This window comes from Ahaetulla prasina, chromosome 12 (genome assembly GCF_028640845.1).
Source record: "Ahaetulla prasina isolate Xishuangbanna chromosome 12, ASM2864084v1, whole genome shotgun sequence".
NCBI lineage: Eukaryota > Metazoa > Chordata > Lepidosauria > Squamata > Colubridae > Ahaetulla > Ahaetulla prasina.
Window position 1 is genome coordinate 14,141,497 of NC_080550.1, and position 19,261 is coordinate 14,160,757.

At 44.2% G+C, this 19,261-nt stretch overlaps 1 protein-coding gene across 1 annotated transcript; it reads right to left on the reverse strand.

Moving 5' to 3' along the window:
• Positions 1-923: 923 nt before the first annotated feature.
• Positions 924-18,753, reverse strand: CMTM3 (CKLF like MARVEL transmembrane domain containing 3). The gene is made up of 5 exons (XM_058155632.1): positions 18,375-18,753; positions 10,750-10,905; positions 8,296-8,391; positions 6,243-6,363; positions 924-5,958 (listed from the first exon to the last, which is right to left on the reverse strand). Exons 1-5 carry the CDS (start codon positions 18,492-18,494, stop codon positions 5,933-5,935), a joined length of 519 nt encoding a protein of 172 aa, XP_058011615.1. The 5' UTR covers positions 18,495-18,753; the 3' UTR covers positions 924-5,932.
• Positions 18,754-19,261: the final 508 nt, after the last annotated feature.

Consider the following 19,261-nt stretch of genomic DNA (forward strand, 5'->3'; position numbering starts at 1 on the left):
GATTCAATGTGTACCTTCAGATAACTAGGAAAAGCTCTTACTGTCAGGGTTCCAAGGAACACCCCCAATGAAATAAAGCTCTGAGGCTTGAGGTTCCTCAAAGTTCCAATTTATTAGAGATGTCATGTTGGCATAGCTGGGAAAACCCAAAACTGAAACTTCCAGGTTTTCCATACCCAGTTGACAATTCACAGCCGTGCCACACATCCACAAGTTCATCACATTGTCCAATTGGATACAATCTTCAGGCAGTCTCCATCAGACGCAGGATGTCCTTGAATACGGAATGTTGTTATGACTAACTTTCTACCGCTCCAACAACAACCCCCTCCCAACTTTCCCCAGCTAAAATATTTGGCAGTTAAGAAGCAAAAAGAAAATTGCCTTCCAAAACTGACACACTACTAGAACTCTTTGACATACCTAAAAAAGCGTCACCAAGACCAACCTGATTTTATGACCTTTTTTTCGCTGTTAATCTCTTCCTATTCTTCGCTACGGTGTGTTTTGGCTGAAAACCAGAAGTAAAAACCAGATTCAGCAAAAAATGTAAACCATGGTTATGTGACCACAGGGTGCGGCAAACAGATATAAATGCAGGCCGGTGACAAGCTCCTGAAAAGTGTTCACATGATTGTGGGGAGTCCATTGTAACTTTGGAAGTGAGTTACAAGTATCTTTTAGGGGCTGTGTCAGTGGTGAAATCCAGATTTTTTTACTACCGGTTTTGTGGGCGTGGCTTGGTGGGCGTGGTGCAGAGGTGAGTTTCAGCAGAGTTCTGACCAGTTCTGGAGAACCGGTAGTAAAAATTCTGACTGGCTCCGCCCCCGTCTATTCTCTGCCTCCCGAGTCCCAGCTGATTGGAAGGAAATGGGGATTTTGCAGTAACCTCCCCCTGGATTGGGGAGGCAATGGAGATTTCACAGGATCCTCCTCCTGCCATGCCCACCAAGCCACGCCCACAGAACTGGTAGTAAAAAATTTTGGCGTGGTGTGGCTTAGTGGGCATGGCAGGGGAAGGATACTACAAAATCCCCATTTCCTCCCCACTCCTGGGGGAAGGATATTGCAAAATCGCCATTCCCACCCCACTCTGGGGCCAGCCAGAGGTGGTATTTGCCAGTTCTCCAAACTATTCAAAATTTCCACTACCGGTTCTCCAGAACCTGTCAGAAACTGCTGGATTTCACCCCTGGATTGCATCGTAAGTCTTGGTCAGATTACCTGTATCATTTGCCTTGGTCAATGGAGACTTCGATGTTCCAAGCCAAAGGTTGAGAGGCATATCCGCTGAATGAATTTCTCAGCCCTAATGTATAAATAATTGTTTACTGCAACCCTTTTTAGTGTTAGCAATTTCTCTGTATTTAAAAAGTGCCTAATATGAACTTTTTAAAAATAAAAAAAGCTAAGACATTACATTGCCAATTACGGACACCCATCAAACTACCTTTGATGTGGTTACCTTGAGGATTCAGTTGCATGCGTAAGTAATTACTCGAGGCAAAAGTACTTTTCTTTTTATAAAATACATTTCCAGTAAAAACAGGCTAACATAATATCAAAAGATTACAAAATTCGGATAACATAAGATTCACATAATCAAATCGTAACCCCATTTCTCAGTCCAGTTATAAACAGCAGCATGTCTTTCTAAATCATGCAAGTTTTAATATAATGGAACTGAGCTTCTCATTTTGTATACTGTTACTGAAGTGACTTCTAGATACCAATGCTTTTAAGGCTGTTTCAAATTTGTTATTTTAGACATAACCTGAGATTGCCTAATCTTAAATCAAGCGTACCAGTGTACAAATTCCAGAATTGAATTTGTACAGGCAAAATTATATTCCAGAGATGTTGTTTAAGAAACAGACAAGTAAATTATGACTTAATAGCCTTAATTGCTATGATTCTGTTGATTTCCACAGGTACATTAACATAGGTACATTAAAGGGACATGGTGGCTCAGAGGCTAGGACGTTGAGCTTGTCGATCGAAAGGTCGGCAGCTCAGCAGTTCGAATCCCTAGTGCTGCCGTGTAACGGGGTGAGCTCCCGTTACTTGTCCCAGCTTCTGCCAACCTAGCAGTTTCGAAAGCACATAAAAATGCAAGTAGAAAAAATAGGGACCACCTTGGTGGGAAGGTAACAGCGTTCCGTGCGCCTTTGGCATTGAGTCATGCCGGCCACATGACCACGGAGACGTCTTCGGACAGCGCTGGCTCTTCGGCTTTGAAACGGAGATGAGCACTGCCCCCTAGAGTCAGGAACGACTAGCACGTATGTGCGAGGGGAACCTTTACATTAACACCACCTGCCTGCCAGTGAAACACTGCATATCCTTTATCTATTTCTGGAACATTCAAATTTTACAATTAAACATTCGTTCTTGGATATTGTTTTTGATGAGCTGGTCAAAAATATTTTTGCTCTGCTTTTTTGCATATTATTCAGGTTTTGAATCCTGTTGTTACTAAGGCATCTGAATTACAAACCAAAATTTGTCTGAAATCTGTAATGCAAAGATTATTTCAAACAAAAAACAAAACAAAACTGAATGGTTTCCCTGAACAGAAAAGTTATTAAGGTAGCCAAGAATAGGGCATTCTGATTGTTCTCACATCTGAAATACCCAGATCTTTCCAGATAGTGCAGATATTTAAATATCGTATTTTTCGGAGTATAAGATGTACCTTTCCCTCCCTAAAAGGGAGTGAAAATTTGGGTGCGTCTTATACACCGAATGTAGCCCTGCCCACCCACTGGCCCCCACCTTTGGCTTCTGCCTCCCAGCAATTTACCTCCTTCCATCAGGCAGCAAGAAAAAACAGCCCATTTCAGCTTCAGCACAGCCTGATTAGCACAAGTTGATTGTTCCTTGGATCGGCCTCCCGTCTCTCAGCTGTTTTGCATGGGCCTCTGCTGCTTGCTGCAAGGAGGTAAATTGCTGGGAGCAGATTTTTTTTTCCCCTTGTGCTAATCAAGCTATGCTGAAAACGAAAATGAAGGTAAAGCAGGCTGTTTGCTGTTTGCTGCAAGGAGGCAAAATTGCTGGGAGGTAGGTTTCTTTTTCTTGTTTTCCTCAGCAAAAAAGGTAGGTGCGTTTTATAGTCTGGAGCGTCTTATACTCCAAAAAATACAGTAATACGAAAGCTAGTGAACACCTTAAAAGGAAATATTGATATAGATTTACTCCATCTATAGTTCCTTCTTCCCTTTGACATGCGCGCTAGGTTTCCTTCGATTGAAAAAAAAAATCAGATTAAACCACATGTAAATGACTATATAAAAAGAAGCAAAGACGGTAAAATGGTCCTCAGGGGAATTCCTGAGAAACGCGAACTGGAACGTAGCTAAACTGTTGTGATAACCCAGTTCAGAAGCCAGCCTGCTGGGTCCTTCCTTCTCTTATTGCCAGGAACCTGCCTGTGAGGTTTATCAAAAGAAAAGATGTGTTTGCTTTGTCTTGATAACTGACCCTGCCCTACAAAACTAATACAAATCGGTACTAAGCATATTAAATATTGGGTAACGATACATTGCATCATAGTTTCCTTCATTATAGGTAGTCCTTGTTTAGTTATCACTATTTGGACTGGCAACTCTTGCTAAGAAGTGCCATTGTTAAGGGAGACGTCACGTGTTCTGTCTCCTTCCCCACTTCAGACCCACGAGCTGGCCTTCAGCCAGTGGATTCACGGCTCTTATCAGTCCTGGCAGAGAAATCGCAGCTGCCTGCCAAAGTTCAAACAAATGACTCACGTAGCAAGACTTAAAGCTCTTTTTGAAACGGATCAGCTAAACTTTGCTTCCCGTGGAGTGAGAGCAGTCCCAAAGCTCCTTATATATCCCGTGGGGTGGGGCAGGAGCTTCCTTTTGATGACGCCGCCTTTCTAATCTTCTGAAGCGTGGGTCAAGCCAAGCTTGATTATTATTATCAGCTGGTAGCCTGGGGAAGGGAGGAATCAGGGGATGACGGCCTCATTACGTCCTCCGACTGGTCTGGTTCTGACTCCTGGAGCTGAGCCAAAGGAATCGGTGCTCCCGAGGTAAGCCTTACTGGCCCTTCCCCCTCACTTTCTGAGTCACTTTCGGGCATGGGGCCAGGTTTGGGGGCTGGAGTCCCAACATCACGTGACTAAAACAGCCTTGCCTTACGTGCCCTCACTTCAGCTGTGGTTATTGAGACACCCCAGGTCATTAAGCGAGACTTCAAAGTGACCATGACTTGGGTTTTGACCGGCAGCTTCTCCCTGGACTCTGCTTGTCAGCAGCCGGTTGTGAAGGGCATAAAATGTTTATGTTGGCTGCAGGACACTGCGATGGTCATAATGCAAAGCACGGAAATGGCAATCACAAAAATTGCAGGGATGCTGCAACGGTCACCACGTGGGTGGACCAGCTGTAAAGGTATTTTTTCAGCACTGTTGTAACTTAGAACCATTGATAAACAGGGCGGTCCTTAAGCAAGGACTGGTATATGCGAGCGGAAAAACAAAAATCGGAAGCAGGAGGAATTGCATGCCTGGTTCACATTATCCTGAGATTATTTTTGGTAATTCTAGTTTTGGATCAAGAGAGCATGTACACCGCTGAGAAACAATGCACTGTATCTTGTGTAGTTTTCTATAGCTCACCACTCCTCATAATTACTGGTGGAGCTGTCAATCAAAGCAAATCTTTATTATGGTCATAGGCAGTGGTGAAATCCAATTTTTTTTACTACCGGTTCTGTGGGTGTGGCTTGATGGGTGTGGTGTGGCTTGGTGGGCATGGCAGGGGAAGGATACTGCAAAATCTCCATTCCCACCCCACTCCTGGGGGAAGGATATTGCAAAATCTCCATTTCCACCCCACCCTGGGGCCAGCCAGAGGTGGTATTTGCCGGTTCTCTGAACAACTCAAAATTTCTGCTACCAGTTCTCCAGAACCTGTCAGAAACTGCTGGATTTCACCCCTGGTCATAGGCCAGAATACAATCAATAATTTATAAAGTTAAAACAGTTTTAAAAACCTATATATAAAATATTTCAGTTAATTTTTTAATGTGTGTAACCTCTCTCAAATTATTTTTTATATTTCACCCTTCTTATGCTGGTAGATGACTGTAATAAAGATTTGCTTGGCTGGTGTGGCTATCAAAGGCCTAGGCACTGTGCGATCACTACCCACGCTGTGTTTCTGTGCCTCTGATTTCATGAAGCCAGGCAGACAATCACAAAAGTTGTGAGAGGAAGTCACGTTCATCACATTTCTTTCTTGAGGAAGGATCTATTAACGTGGGGCTTGGGTATGTCTAGGCCTATAGTTACTGAATACGAGAGATGATTTTAAGGAATCATCTTACTTTGGCTTTATTCATTAGGGACTTAAATTTATTTTCATTATTGCTGAATTTTGTCCCGAGTTTCAATTCAGTCTAAGTTTTAAAATCAAGCCCCCCTTCTAACAAGTAAGCTATTGTCTTCTGAACTCAAGAACAAAAACCTTGGTATAAGTAGAAAAAAAAGAAAGAGATATTAAAAGATTATAAGCTTGATCTGGGTATTATGAATACTGCTGAAGAAACTCCGTGTTGCAAGATGTTAATGATTTCTTTATACACCCTGGGTAACGTAAGTTCATAAAAGGTTTGGCTAGAAAAATCTACTGCAGTGCTAAATGAGCTTCAGACAGCAGCAGGTCAAGTTCTCGTGTGTAAATTATACACAATAATATTCCCAGCACGATTTTGGTGATCCCAGTTGTAGTAACAACAATCTGTAACGTTCACTGAAAAAGGTTAAAATATTCAAGTTCACTGAAAAAAAGGTTAAAATACTCAAAAGATTCATTTTGCTTCTGCTTTTTCTCTTTGCCTTTTTCTTTTCCTCTTTACGGCTTCCTCATTTTCCATCAAGGTTCTGCCATTCATCAAAGATTCTGTTATTTCAGTCGGAATCTGAATCTGAGTCATCTGGGAAAAAAAAAGGATGTGAAGCATCATTTTCATACTAAAAATAGGGAATTGGGCTTTTTTAAAAATACAATAGTAGAGGACAACTGATCAACGGGAAGTAACCACATTAACTGTGGTTTTTTCATTTACCTTCAAACTAGAGCGGTATTTTCCAAACTTGGCAACTTTTAAGATGGGTGGACTTCAACTCCCAGAATTCCCCTGCACCACATCATTAGGTAGCAAGATTGCACTGAAACTCTAAATAGCAAGTTTGGTTGGATAGCAATGCAAGAACCTACTTTCTGACTTCTGTGATCTGGGGGCGTCGGAGGAATCTTCCTGTTTTAGAAATGTTGCCAGGTCGTTAAAGGTGAAATAGACATAGACACAATAGACGATGGTGGTGATAAACCCAAATACCTGAAGATCAAGATAGAGGAAATACAGAAAACATGAGTTTTTAAAATATGGAAAGGAGGAGGGACGGGGAAGAGGAAAAGAGCTATAATGGGTAGAAATAACAGAACTCAGCCCTTATTCCGTGTCTCCATTTTTAGTCTTGATTGCGGAATATGGGACTTTGGAGGTCTTCTAGTCCAGGGGTCTCCAACTTTGGTCCCTTTAAGACTTGTAGACTTCAATTCCCAGAGTCCACAGCCAGCTTTGGGACTTTGAATATGGGACTTTGGAGGTCTTCTAGTCCAGGGGTCTCCAACCTTGGTCCCTTTAAGACTTGTGGACTTCAATTCCCAGAGTTCCTCAGCCAGCAAAGCTTTGCTGGCTGAGGGACTCTGGGAGTTGAAGTCCACAAGTCTTAAAGGGACCAAGGTTGGAGACCCTTGTTCTAGTCCAGCTCCCTGCTCAGGCTGCAAACCCTGTATCATGTCAGATGAGCGGTTGGCCAATCTCTTCTTAAACCCCGCCCCCATCTTGGAGCACCCACAACGTCTGGAGGCAAGTTGTTCCACTGATTAATTGTTCTAACTGTCAAGAACTTCCTCCTTAGTTCTAGGTTGCTTCTCTCCTTGATTAGTTTCCATCCATTGTTTCTTGTCTTCTGTTGCTTTGGAAAATAAGATGACCCCTCTCTTCTTTATGGCAGCTGATCCAATACTGGAACACTGCTATCATATCTCTGCTAGTCCTTCTTTTCATTATTATTATCATTAATAATACATTCAGTGGTTTACGGCTTTCCCATGGAACTAGCGGAAACGTAAGACTATCTGACAACCTTTTCTAACTACATCTGGTCAAATTAAGGTTGGATCCCTAGACTAAGAACAATCTTGAGAACAAGGCCCTAGATGAGAAAAGGGGTATCAATCAGATAAATGCATATAACGATGGTGAACCTATGGCATGCTTGCCACAGGTAGCACGTGGAGCCATATCTGTGGGCACACGAGCATTGCCCTAGCTCAGCTCCAGCGTGCATGCACATGCCGGCCAACTGATTTTCGGGCCTTCTAGGCCCACCGGAAGTCGGGAAACGGGCCATTTCTGGGCTCCGGAAGCCTCCAGTAGGGGTGGGGAAGGCTATTTTTGCCCTCCCCAGGCTCCAAGAAAGCCTCTGGAGCTTGAGGAGGGTGAAAAACGGGCTTACTGAGCCCACCGGTAACCTGTTTGCCATTGCATACCAGAAGCGGAGGGAGCGCAAGGGGGTTGTGTGCGCATGCATGGGGGGGCAGGGAATGGGGGGGGGCACTGAATTATGGGTGTGGGCACGCACGCAGGCCCCCCTCCTTTTGGCACGCGACAGCAAAAAGGTTAGCCATTGCTGGCATATAAAATAGATTAGAAAATATAGGGAAAATACGCTACTTTTTCAAACCTGGTACGTGTTTATATGTGAAATGTCATAGAAGTTTATCCTTCTTTGTGAGCTCTTTTGCATTTGTAATTCCAGCCTTCTGAAATATTGGGATTTTTAAAGAAAGCTTCATTGGTGTTAATGGAAACATTTTACAATGCAATGCTGGGAGAACTTTTGGAAGAGAGGCATATGATTAGAGAAGAGAAAGAATTTCCCAATTCTTTTCCCATATTCCTTCATGTACCAATGAGTTGGGGGGGAAAAGTACTTCTTAAAAACAGAGCTACCACTGATATTAATGGAAGGTTTTAAAAAGAGCTAGTCCATAAGAATGTTGGGGGAAAATCATAGCTCAAGGAGTTTATGAACTCTTTCTCCTCAAAATTGACCAAAGCAATGAAGGGTGAAGAGCAACCATCGGTAGTTTTAGACAGAATTACAATTGCATAAAAGAAAACACAAACAGGTTTGTGAAATTAACTCAGCTGGGAGAGGAAATATGGTGTACCAGTTCTGTTCAGAGAAAAGAAACTTACCCCCGCTGCCTTCGAGGCGGTGTCCGTATATTTTGAAACGGCAGCAATGGAGATGGCAAAATATATAATAGCAGCAATAATTCCACACAAAAAATCCTGCAAAACCAATGTAATCAGAGAGAGATTATGAAGAAGGTAAAAGAAAAAGGCATATATAAAGAATTGCCTTTTAGGAGATAATTTCAGAAGGAACTCTATAGCCCTTCATTTGTTGGCTTGAACTACCGGTTTCTCCAGACCGAACCAGTGGAGGTCGAATATCCTGGCAGCTGTTCAGTCATATTTGGAGGCCCACTGACCCCAATTCTTTCTCCTGGCCAGCCTTTTCCAGCCTGGTGCACTTTAGATGTCTCAAGATCACAACTCCTGACCAACCCTACCAGCCAGCAGGATCTGGTGAAGATCCTTGATCTTTGTTGGGAGAAGCTTTATAAGAGTTTCCTTTAATTGTTGAGCGTCAAGTGCCCAGCACAGGAGCGGGTTCCAATTCCCGCCGCAACCAGTTCGTCTGAACCGGTGCGAACCAGTAGCAACCCATCACTGCCTCAGCAGTTACGAAACGGTGCAGGAATGAATTCATGCCGGGGCACAGCATAAAATCATCTATTCCTTGAACCAACAGGAATCAGATTTGTCATCAGGGGGCTGCAGAGATTTTGAGGGCCAGAAAGAGATCACCGAAACTTGTTAATACGATCTCCATATTTGCGGCACACATGCATTTAATTCTCTTTTTTTTTTTTTTCCTTGCACAAGGAAGACGGGCAAATCTGCTTTTTGTTTTTCTTTTTTTTTTCTAGTGGAGATGACGACCACTGGCATTTGAATTACAGAGCTCAGCTAGGTTCACATCTCAGTTATTATTATATATCTGGGTTATAGCACTGCAGTCTTTTGACCGTAAATTACACGGCTGATGGAAAATAATGAACAAATTGGGTGGAACGAAACTCAACGGCAGTGCTGTATGTTTTTTTCCTCCCCCAATTCTGTTTCGCTTTGCAAAGTTAAGTCTTCCTGGAAGGCCAGCATCCCCTGGTGGTCACCGTAGAGAACAAATAACTTCTTAAACAATTGTTTTCCTCAAGTCAGAAAGCAGATTTCAAAGGCAGCTTGCTTAAAAAGCCACAGGTGGAATGTAGTTGAATACAGATCGTCCTCGACATACGTCTGGTTGCTTAATGGCTGTCTAAAGTTATGACGGACTCCCCAAGGCTACTAACGAACTGGATTTGAAGTTCCAAATGGCCCGTCTCCCCACCACAATCAGGGGATCATATTGGGGGTTGGCAACCATTTCCAGTCATTTGCAGCGTCCCGTGATCACGTAACCTTGACTTATGATTTCTGACCAAGCTCAAGGTTGACTCAGCCTTCCATCCTTCCGAGGTTGGTAAAATGAGGAGCCAGATTATTGGGGGTGATATGCTGACACTGTAAAACGCTTAGAGAGGGCTGTAAAGCACTGTGAAGCAATGGTGGGTTGCCCCTGGTTCGGACCGGTTCATAAGAACCGGTAGTAAAACCGGCAGTAAAACCAGCGGGAAGCTCCGCCCATTGACCCGGACGTCATCAGGAAGCTTCTGCGCATGCACTTGCTTCTCTCGTGCATGTGGCCCCATTATGAACTGGTATTAAAGGTATGTAGAACCCACCCCTGCTGTGAAGTGAAATGTAAGTCTAAGGCCTATTGTTATTCCTTCCTTCCTTCCTTCCTTCCTTCCCTCCCTCCCTCCCTCCCTCCCCTTCTCTCCCAGGGGTTAGAATGCAGTGTTGCAGGTTAATTCTGCCCACTGCCAGGAGTTTGAACCTGACTGAGGTTGACTCAGCCTTTCCATCCTTCCCAGGTAGGTAAAATGAGGGCCCAAATTTTTGGGGGCAATGGGCTGACTCTATAACCCGCTTACAAGGGGGCTGTAAAGCACTGTGAAGTGGTATATAAGTCTTAAGCGCTATTGCTAGTTCCTGGTTCTTTCTTGCAAAAAAACACCCATTGCGGAGAATGGACTTGCTTAATGGCCATGACGTTCCCATCATGGGTGGTGGGGAGTCGCTTAATAATAGCTGCAGAAAACGATGTAATATCGGGCATGGCCACATAGGGACCTGCTTAATGACCATCACAACTTAGGACTTTAATTCTGGGGCTCAGTTATGGTTATAAGTCAAGGACTACCTGCATCTGGTGCCAGGCATTAAACACTTTGTGTCCCGGGTCTTAAGTTCCAGAAGTAACTCTCAAGGTAGTAACAGCACAAAAGTACCTGTTCTTCCTTCTCCCTACCCAGTATCAGGTTGTCTGGAGTGGATGGAAACACAACCTCAACATGTTTTGACATGATACCATTCAACCTCCCTTCTCCTCCTTCCCTGCAAAACCAATCTACCAGCAGTCCACCTGCTAACCACATCTTAAGCACCAGTCAACACCCCCCCCCCCATTCAGCTACTTACCCCCAAAAGCCAATAGATGCCTCGGAACTTCTCATTCAGCTTCAGGGAATAGGAAAGGAAAAAGCCCAAAGCGACTAGAAATGTCAGTAATGGCACCATCATGAAGGGTGCAGCTGTCGAAGCGATGTAGCAGATGAAGATGATAAAGGAGAGGGCCTGAAGGACACAAATGGGAGAGCGTGGTGGTTATCCACGAGCTGCAGAAGATCTGTTGGGAGTCCACTCTGCCCGGTATTCCTGCAGATGGAATCTCATCTCACCCTACACACCAATGGTATCGGGTTTGCTTGCAACATCAGAATTTTCTTGAATAGGGCAAACAAAACCTTTGCTAGACCAATTCTCAAATACAGCTCGTCTGCCTGGAACCCGCACTGCACATTGGACATTAATATAATCAAACGAGTCCAAAGGTATTTCACGAGAAGAATCCTCCACTCCTCTGCTCTCAACAGAATAGCTTATGCCACCAAAGTTTGAAATTTTGGGCTTGGACAACCTAGAACTACCCTGCCTATGGTCTGACCTAAGCGTAGTACACAAAATTATCTGCTACAACATCCTACCTGTCAGTGATTACTTCAGCTTCAACCACAATAATATACAAGCACACAATAGATACAAAATTAAGGTAAACCACCCCAAACTCGATTGCAGAAAATACGACTTCAGCAACAGAGTGGTCAATGCCTGGAATGCTCTACCTGACTCTGTTGTTACATCCTCAAGCCCCAAAAACTTTAACCTTAGACTGTCTACTGTTGACCTCACCCCGTTCCTAAGAGGTCTGTAAGGGGCGTGCATAAGCGCACCAGCGTGCCTACCATCCCTGTCTTACTGTCCCCATTTATTTGTATCCATTCCTTGTATTCATAATCATGTTTATATTTATATCTGTTGTCTTATACATGTTTGACAAACTAAATAAATAAATAAAATAAAAATAAATAAATGGCTCTTCAATTTTTTTTAAGGAGGTTTAGTTAATAGTGATTTAAATGTGCTTTGCTAGAATTCAAGAGAATGTGAGCTCCAGGCTTGCCACAGGAAGTGAAGCTAGGTGAGTGATTTGGGCCCAATCTACCTCCCTCTCCCCTAAAAAGAATGCAAGACCAAACCTTTTCCAAAAACAAATAAACAATAACAACAACAAAAAAACAACCCTGGTGCCAAGGGTGAAATGTAAAATTTGTTACTACCGGTTCTGTGGGCGTGGCTTGGTGGGGGGTAATGTGACTGGGTGGGCATGGCCAACTTTTTTTTTTACTTTTAAAAGCATTTTTTCTACAACCTCTTCAGCCAAAGAGGTTGTAGAAAAAATGTTTTTAAAGGGTTCTGACGATCCCAGCTGACTTTCCTGATCGTCAGAACCCTTTAAAAGCTTTTTTCTTTTTTTTAACAGTCTCTTCGGCCGAAGAGCTTGTAGACAAAATGCTTTGAAAAGGTTCTGACAATCCCAGCTGAGCCGTGCGATCATCAGAGGCTTTTTTTTTTTACTTTTAAAAGCATTTTTCGGCCGAAGAAAAAATGCTTTTAAAAGTTAAAAAAAAACCTCTGATGATCGCGCGGCTCAGCTGGGTATGCAGGAGGAAGGGGGGGGCAGAGATTTTTGCTACTGGTTCTCCGAACCAGCCGCCGCCATCGCTACCAGATCGGCTGATCTGATCCGAACAAGGAGAATTTCACCCCTGCCCGGTGCTAAGGAAATGTAATGGGCTTGTTCCTGCAACCGCCAGGTGTCCAGAGTGATTTGAAAACCTTAAAAAATAGAATAAAATCTCTCTAGGAATCTAAAAGATTTCTTTTAAAGGCTGCTTCTTCAGCATTAACCCCTGAACACTAAGCTGAGTGGCCCCCAACAGATGTTCTGTACCACACCTGCTTCTTGCAGTTTCAAGAGTCAGCATCTCACCCGGCAAAGTGCTTGAGGAGGTGAAAGTCTAACGTGCTAATTTTGGTGAATTGTCCCTGTGAAGATTTTGGATGCTTCATGGCCTAAAGAGCTAGCTACCTTGGCTTGATAGGAGAGATGATGAACACATCTAAATGGCGGGAGTGAACAGTGGATGCTTTCACAAAATTGTTTCCAGGGGAGTTTAAAGGTAAAGGTAAAGGTTCCCCTTGCAACATATGTGCTAGTCCTTCCCGACTCTAGGGGGCGGTGCTCATCTCCGTTTCAAAGCCGAAGAGCCAGCGCTGTCCGAAGACGTCTCGGTGGTCATGTGGCCGGCATGACTCAACACCAAAGGCGCACGGAACACTGTTACCTTCCCACCAAAGGTGGTTCCTATTTTTCTACTTGCGTTTTTTATGTGCTTTCGAACTGCTAGGTTGGCAGAAGCTGGGACAAGTAACGGGAGGTCACCCCATTATGCGGCACTAGGGATTCGAACCGCTGATCTGCCGACCTTTTGATTGACAAGCTCAGCGTCTTAGCCACTGAGCCACCGCGCCCTCCCCCCAGGGGAGTTTAGCCATTCACAAAAGAGACGTTGTGGAAGATATGACCCATCACCAATTATCCGCTTACCAGTTACTTATTGTTCCTCTTTCACCCCCTGAAACATTATATTACAGGGGGTGTAATTATAGTCCATTATAATCCTCAATTTACGACCGCAACTGAGCCCAACATTTATGTCGCTAAGTGAGTTTTGCCTGATTTTAGCACTTTTCTCACTACATTAAGTGAATCACTGCAGTCCTTAAATTAGTAACCTGGTTGTTAAGTGAACAGAAGGTCGCAAAAGGTCACCATATGACCCTGGGATCATTGCAACCGTCGTAACTATGAGCCTGTTGCCAAGGGTCTCAATGCTGATCACGTGACCACGGGGATGCTGCAATGGTCATAAGTGTGAAACATGGTCATAAGTCACTTTTTGAGTGTCGTCAAACAGTCACTAATGAACGGTTATTAAGTCGAGGACTACCTGCATTTGATTAATTTTACCTTTGGGGGGACAAGAGACAGACCCTTTCTAAACAAACGATGGACCTCCACCCAGATTGCTTTTATCTGTGAAAAAGGCTTTATTTGAATTCCCAAGGGTCCAGACACATTCTTGGACAGAAAAGACAGTGCAGGAAGTTGTTTTGTGCTTTGCTGCCTGCCAGCTTTGTTTAATGTTTCTTTAAATTAAAAGACTCTTTAAAAAATTAATCTCAAACTCTGTCTGGGGGCTGTTAGACACCACTTCCTATCCCTTTAGCTTCTGCAAAGGGAGCTGATGCAAACTATTGCAAATTTCAGCCAGCTGTGAAATAAGAACTCGAAAAGGCAGAACAATTTCCAAGAAACCCAGCAGTTCCTGTATCTTTTTTTTTGAATCCAGGAAGTCTTCGCTAGTAAGTACTATAAACCACTAAAAATGGAGGGTGGTGAACTTCAACCATAGCTGCAATGAAAGAGCTGCCCATTTAAAATATACATGTGTATACACACACACACACACCAACATTTTTTTGGCAGAGATTTATCTTTAGGGAAAGCCTGAAGGGGCTGCTGATAACCCCAAAGTGAAGCCCAACTTAGAATAGAATAACAGAGTTGGAAGGGACTTTGGAGGTCTTCTAGTCCAACCCCCTGTTTAGGCAGGAAATCCTATACCATTTCAGACAAATAGTTGTCCAATCTCTTAAAAACTTCCAGTGTTGGAGCATTTACAACTTCTGCAGGCAAGTTGTTCCACTGATTAATTGGTCTGTAGGAAATTTCTCCTTAATTCTAAGTTGCTTCTCTCCTTGATTAGTTTCCACCCATTGTTTCTTGTCCTACCCTCAGGCGCTTTGGAGAATAGCTTGACTCCCTCTTCTTTGTGGCAGCCCCTGAGATATTGGAACACTGCTATCATGTCTCCCCTAATCCTTCTTTTCATTAAACCAGACATACCCAGTTCCTGCAACCATATGTTCTTCATATGTTTTAGCCTCCAGTCCCCTAATCATCTTTGTTGCTCTTCTCTGCACCCTTTCTAGAGTCTCAACATCTTTTATACATCATGGCAACCAAAACTGAATGCAGTATTCCAAGCACGGCCTTACCAAGGCATTATAAAGTGGCATTAACACTTTACGTGATCTTGATTCTATCCCTCTGTTTATGCAGCCTAGAACTGTGTTGGCTTTTTTGGCAGCTGCTGCACACTGCTGGCTCATATTTAAATGGCTCCAAGATCCCTCTCACAGTTACTACTATTGAGTGAGGTACCACAGATACTGTATCTAAATCTAAGTGACAGTTTTCTATAATAAAGGACATACAGTCACTGTATTATAGATCACCGTGCATTACCCCTTGCTGAACAAGAGTCTGGAAAATATGCATTTTTCCATGTAAAGGTCCCTCCTTTTTTTCTCTCTGCAATCTTGCTGAATTTATTGTCTTCAAAACTCTATTTCTCTTCTAAATTTTTCCATTTGCTCAAACCCATTCGTCCAGTTCTTCTACTATGCTAACAACCCTTAAAAACAAGATTCAAGGTCTAATGGTAGCCACACCATACAGGAATCTTCCCCCGGCTTCACCTAATGGAAGTGGGGACCCACAACCCCAAAATGCCTGGCCAGTATGGGTTTCTTGGTTATCCGACTCAGGACACTCCCAAGGCCTGGATTTTGCAAATGTTTTCTTCTCTAGCACAGGGGTCTCCAACCTTGGCAACTTTAAGAGTTGTGGACTTCAATTCCCAGAATTCCTCAGCCAGCTGGCTGAGGAATTCTGGGAATTGAAGTCCACAACTCTTAAAGTTGCCAAGGTTGGAGACCCCTGTTCTAGCATGTCTGACTCAAAAGGCGGATTTTGTTCCTGCTAAGGAACAAATGAAGAATGCTCAGATTAGCTAGGTCTGAGAACTGAAGAAGCTTCTATGGATGAGAAGCGAAACGTTTTCAAAGGAAAAACCAAGGAAGTTGGTTCCAGTTGCCGTTTGAAAAAGCAGTTTTGGGACTAATGGAAGTGACCTCCATGAAAATTCTTATTCAATTTTTTCCTTTCCTCCTAGGTGGGAGTAGTTTCTACTGATGAGTTACTACAGTGAGGACTGAGCAAACAAGAGAGGGAAAAAAAAGATTTTCAGCTCCTGGACACAGAAGTTCCCTATTATGTAGCCATTGAAAAGTTTCAGGCTTACTGTTAGAAAAGACAATGTAAATAAAGAAAAAGGGACAATGAAGAAAATAAAACAGCAAAAGAGATATAGGGGGGAAAGGTATAAAATGGAAAGAAGACCACTAAGAAACACTGTTTAAAAAATTGGATATATTTATATGTTGTATGTTATGTATTTGTCATATTGTGTCATAATAAAATATTAAAAAGTTTTTTTTTAAAAAAAGAAAAGTTTCAGGCTTGGGTAGGAGTTCGAGTTCTCCCAGTCTGACTTCCAATCCATGGTAGCTGCTGGGCTGATTAAATGTGAGGGTTCCTATACCGCCTTTAACTCATAAAGAGAAAGCAGGATAAAAAGACAAAACATGGGTAGTAGGTGCTAATGGGAATTTGTCAGATTTTGGCAAATCCAGGCGCCTATCAGCTTTGGAACCCATACTAAGCCGAAGGCTTCCACACGCTGCCACTTTCTCCTGTGTGGGAAAGTAGGAGAAGGGGGGGTTGGTACAAGGGGCCATTAGACATAATAACATTCTTCCTGCCGGCCAAGGTCAGGCCAAGACTGCATCTGGAGGAGGAGTGGTTGGAGTGATGCCTCGAAATAAGACGGTTGGTGATCGGAGCACATGATCGGCAGAGGAGTCAAGGGAGGGGGGGTGATCTGGGGTTTTGTACTACTGAGGAAAAACCCGGATCTCCAGATTCGGAGTTTATCCAGCTGTGCCAGTTTACCTATGCTAGTAAAAGAACTTTGAAAGATGTTTGCCTCGGAGTTTTTTTTTTCAGGAGGAGGTTTTCTGGAACGTTGACAGTGCCATTCATTTAGCGACCATTCAAAGTTACAAGTGGAAAAAAAGGGACTTATGACTCGTCCTTGCACTTAGAAGCATCCTCACGGCCCCGAGCAAAATCAAAATTCAAGCGCTTGGCAACTGGCATGTACTTGCAATGGTTGCAAGCATCATGAGATCACTGTTTTTGTGGCCTTCCCAGCCAGCTTCTGACAAGCAACGTCAATGGAGGAAAGCTGGATTCGCTTAACAGCACGTGGTTCACTTAGCATCCGCAGCGATTCGCTTAACAACCGTGGCAAAAAAGGTCATAAAATCAGGCGCAAGTCACTCACTTAGCAACAAAACTCTGATCTGAATTGCAATTGTAAGTCAAGGATTCCCTTGTCCTAATCAGCTCAGAATCTTAGAATCAGGTACAGAAGGACAAAGGTTAATTTTCCCAGGCTAGATGGGAAGGGCTAGTGACTTTTTTGATTGATTGATTTACTTAGCATTGTTCCTGGTAGAGATATTCCAGATTTTTCTAGGACCCTTAAGGTTGATAGGAGGTTAAAATCTGTGCTCTTGTTAATCTCATCATCTTTTGCCATACCAGTATGGCTTGATTCAGCTGGTTCTGCAACCCAACAAGACAGGCACAGACTTCAGAGGATAATTAGAACTGCAGAAAAAACAATGGCTACCAACCTGCCTTCCATTGAGGACCTGTATATTGCACGAGTCAAAAAGAGGGTTGAGAAAATATTTAGACCCCTCGCATCCTGGATATAAACTGTTTCAATTCCTACCCTCAAAACGACTCTATAGAGCACTGCACACCAGAACAACTAGACACAAGAACAGTTTCTTCCCGAACACCATCACAGTGCTAAACAAATAATTCCCTCAACACTGTCAAACTATTTACTAAGTCTGCACTACTATTAATCTTCTCATCGTTCCCATCACCCACCTCCTTCCACTTATGACTGTAACTTTGTTGCTTGTATCCTTATGATTTATATTGATATCGATTGTTTTCTGATTGCTTATTTGTAGCCTATGACTATCATTAAGTGTTAAATTTGTACCCTATGACTATCATTAAGTGTTGTAAGTGTTGTACCTTGATGAAGGTATCTTTTCTTTTCTGTACACTGAGTATGCAACAAAGACAAATTCCTGGTGTGTCCAATCACAATAAAAAATTCTATTCTATTCTATTCTATTCTATTCTATTCTATTCTATTCTGAATCCTGATTAATCCAGGATTAGGCATAAGTCTTTTGCTGCTAGAACGGCAACTCAACGCGTCGTGGGAACGCCGTCTCCGCCTTCTCTCGCGGGTCTGTCTAACACGCAAGGGGGCTCCGCTGGGGAAGTTGGTGGTGGTGTGGGGGACGGGACGTGGCAGGTCTGTCTTTGGGGGGAAACTTCTCCAAGGAAGCGACCCGTTTGCAAATCATTCCCGCTTTGGCAAAGACCCACTTCGGGTCTCCGAGGTGGGTCCACGAGCTCCCCCTCGAGGAACGGTTGCTGCAGCAGGGAGTCGTCTGAACGGTACGGAACGCCTAGCCAGGGTTTTTTTCCCCTTTCTCTGCCAGAGATGAGCTCACCCCCCTCGGCCTGCCTTTCCCCACCCAGTGCCTGAACTTTGCAACGGGGAGAGGAGTCCCCTTGCGCCCACCCACCCCTTTAATCCCCCACCCCGCCACGTCCCCCGGGCTCTTACTTGACTTACCGCCTGGGCCAGGAGCAGCAGCCCTTTGCGGGAGCTCAGGAAGCCTTTGAAGGCCAGCAACAGGCGAGTCCCCGGCGGCACCTCGGCCGGATCGGGCTCTTCTCCTTCGCAGCGCTCCATTGCTTCGGAGTTCGGAGCGCTTTGCTTGCCAAGAGGAAGGCAGGCGACTCCGCCGGCGGCTTTGCAAGAAGCGCAACCCCCGAGGAATTTTTTTTTCTTTTCTTTTCTTTTCTTTTCTTTTCTTTTCTTTTCTTTTCTTTTCTTTTCTTTTATATTTTCTTTTCTGGCTCTCCGGAGGAGGAAAACGGAAACGGGACGGAAATCGGGCAAACCCGCACTATCTTTTGCGCGCGGCCACCAATCCGGGTCGGGGCTGGGGGAGAGGCAGGCAGGCAGGGAAGGAGGGGGCCGCACCGTCTCGGCTCCTCCTCCTCTTCCTCCTCCTCCTCCTCCTCTTCCTTTCTCCGGCGCTAGAATTGAATGAATGAGCCCAAGGGGGGGGGGTTTCTTCCTGCCAGCCCCCCCCCCCCCCGACGGAAGCGCCCCTTGCGAGGCCGGCCGCTTAGTAAAAAGTGGGATAAAGTGGGATCCCCTCGCCCTGCTTCGCTGGAGAGATCGCGGTTGGTTTTGGTCGGTTGGGTTGGGTGTCAGTGGTGGGTTTTAACATTTTTTACTACCGGTTCTGTGGGTGTGGCTTGGTGGGCGTGGCATGGCTTGGCCGTGGCAGGGGAAGGATACTATAAAATCCCCATTCCCTCCCCACTCCAGAGGGAAGGATACTGTAAAATCTCCATTCCTTTCCCATTCCAGGGGAAAGTTACTGCAAAATTCCCCATTCCCTCCCCACTCCAGGGGAAGGATACTGTAAAATCCCCATTCCCTCCCCA

Excerpts from the sequence above, each read along its gene's own strand:
- CMTM3 (XM_058155632.1), bottom strand. The coding sequence starts at position 18,494 with ATGGAGCGCTGCGAAGGAGAAGAGCCCGATCCGGCCGAGGTGCCGCCG. Across the intron at positions 8,392-10,749 it reads GCATCTATTGGCTTTTGGGG|GATTTTTTGTGTGGAATTAT; the intron begins GTAAGTAGCTGA and ends TTGGTTTTGCAG. Across the intron at positions 6,364-8,295 it reads CCGCCTCGAAGGCAGCGGGG|GTATTTGGGTTTATCACCAC; the intron begins GTAAGTTTCTTT and ends CTTGATCTTCAG.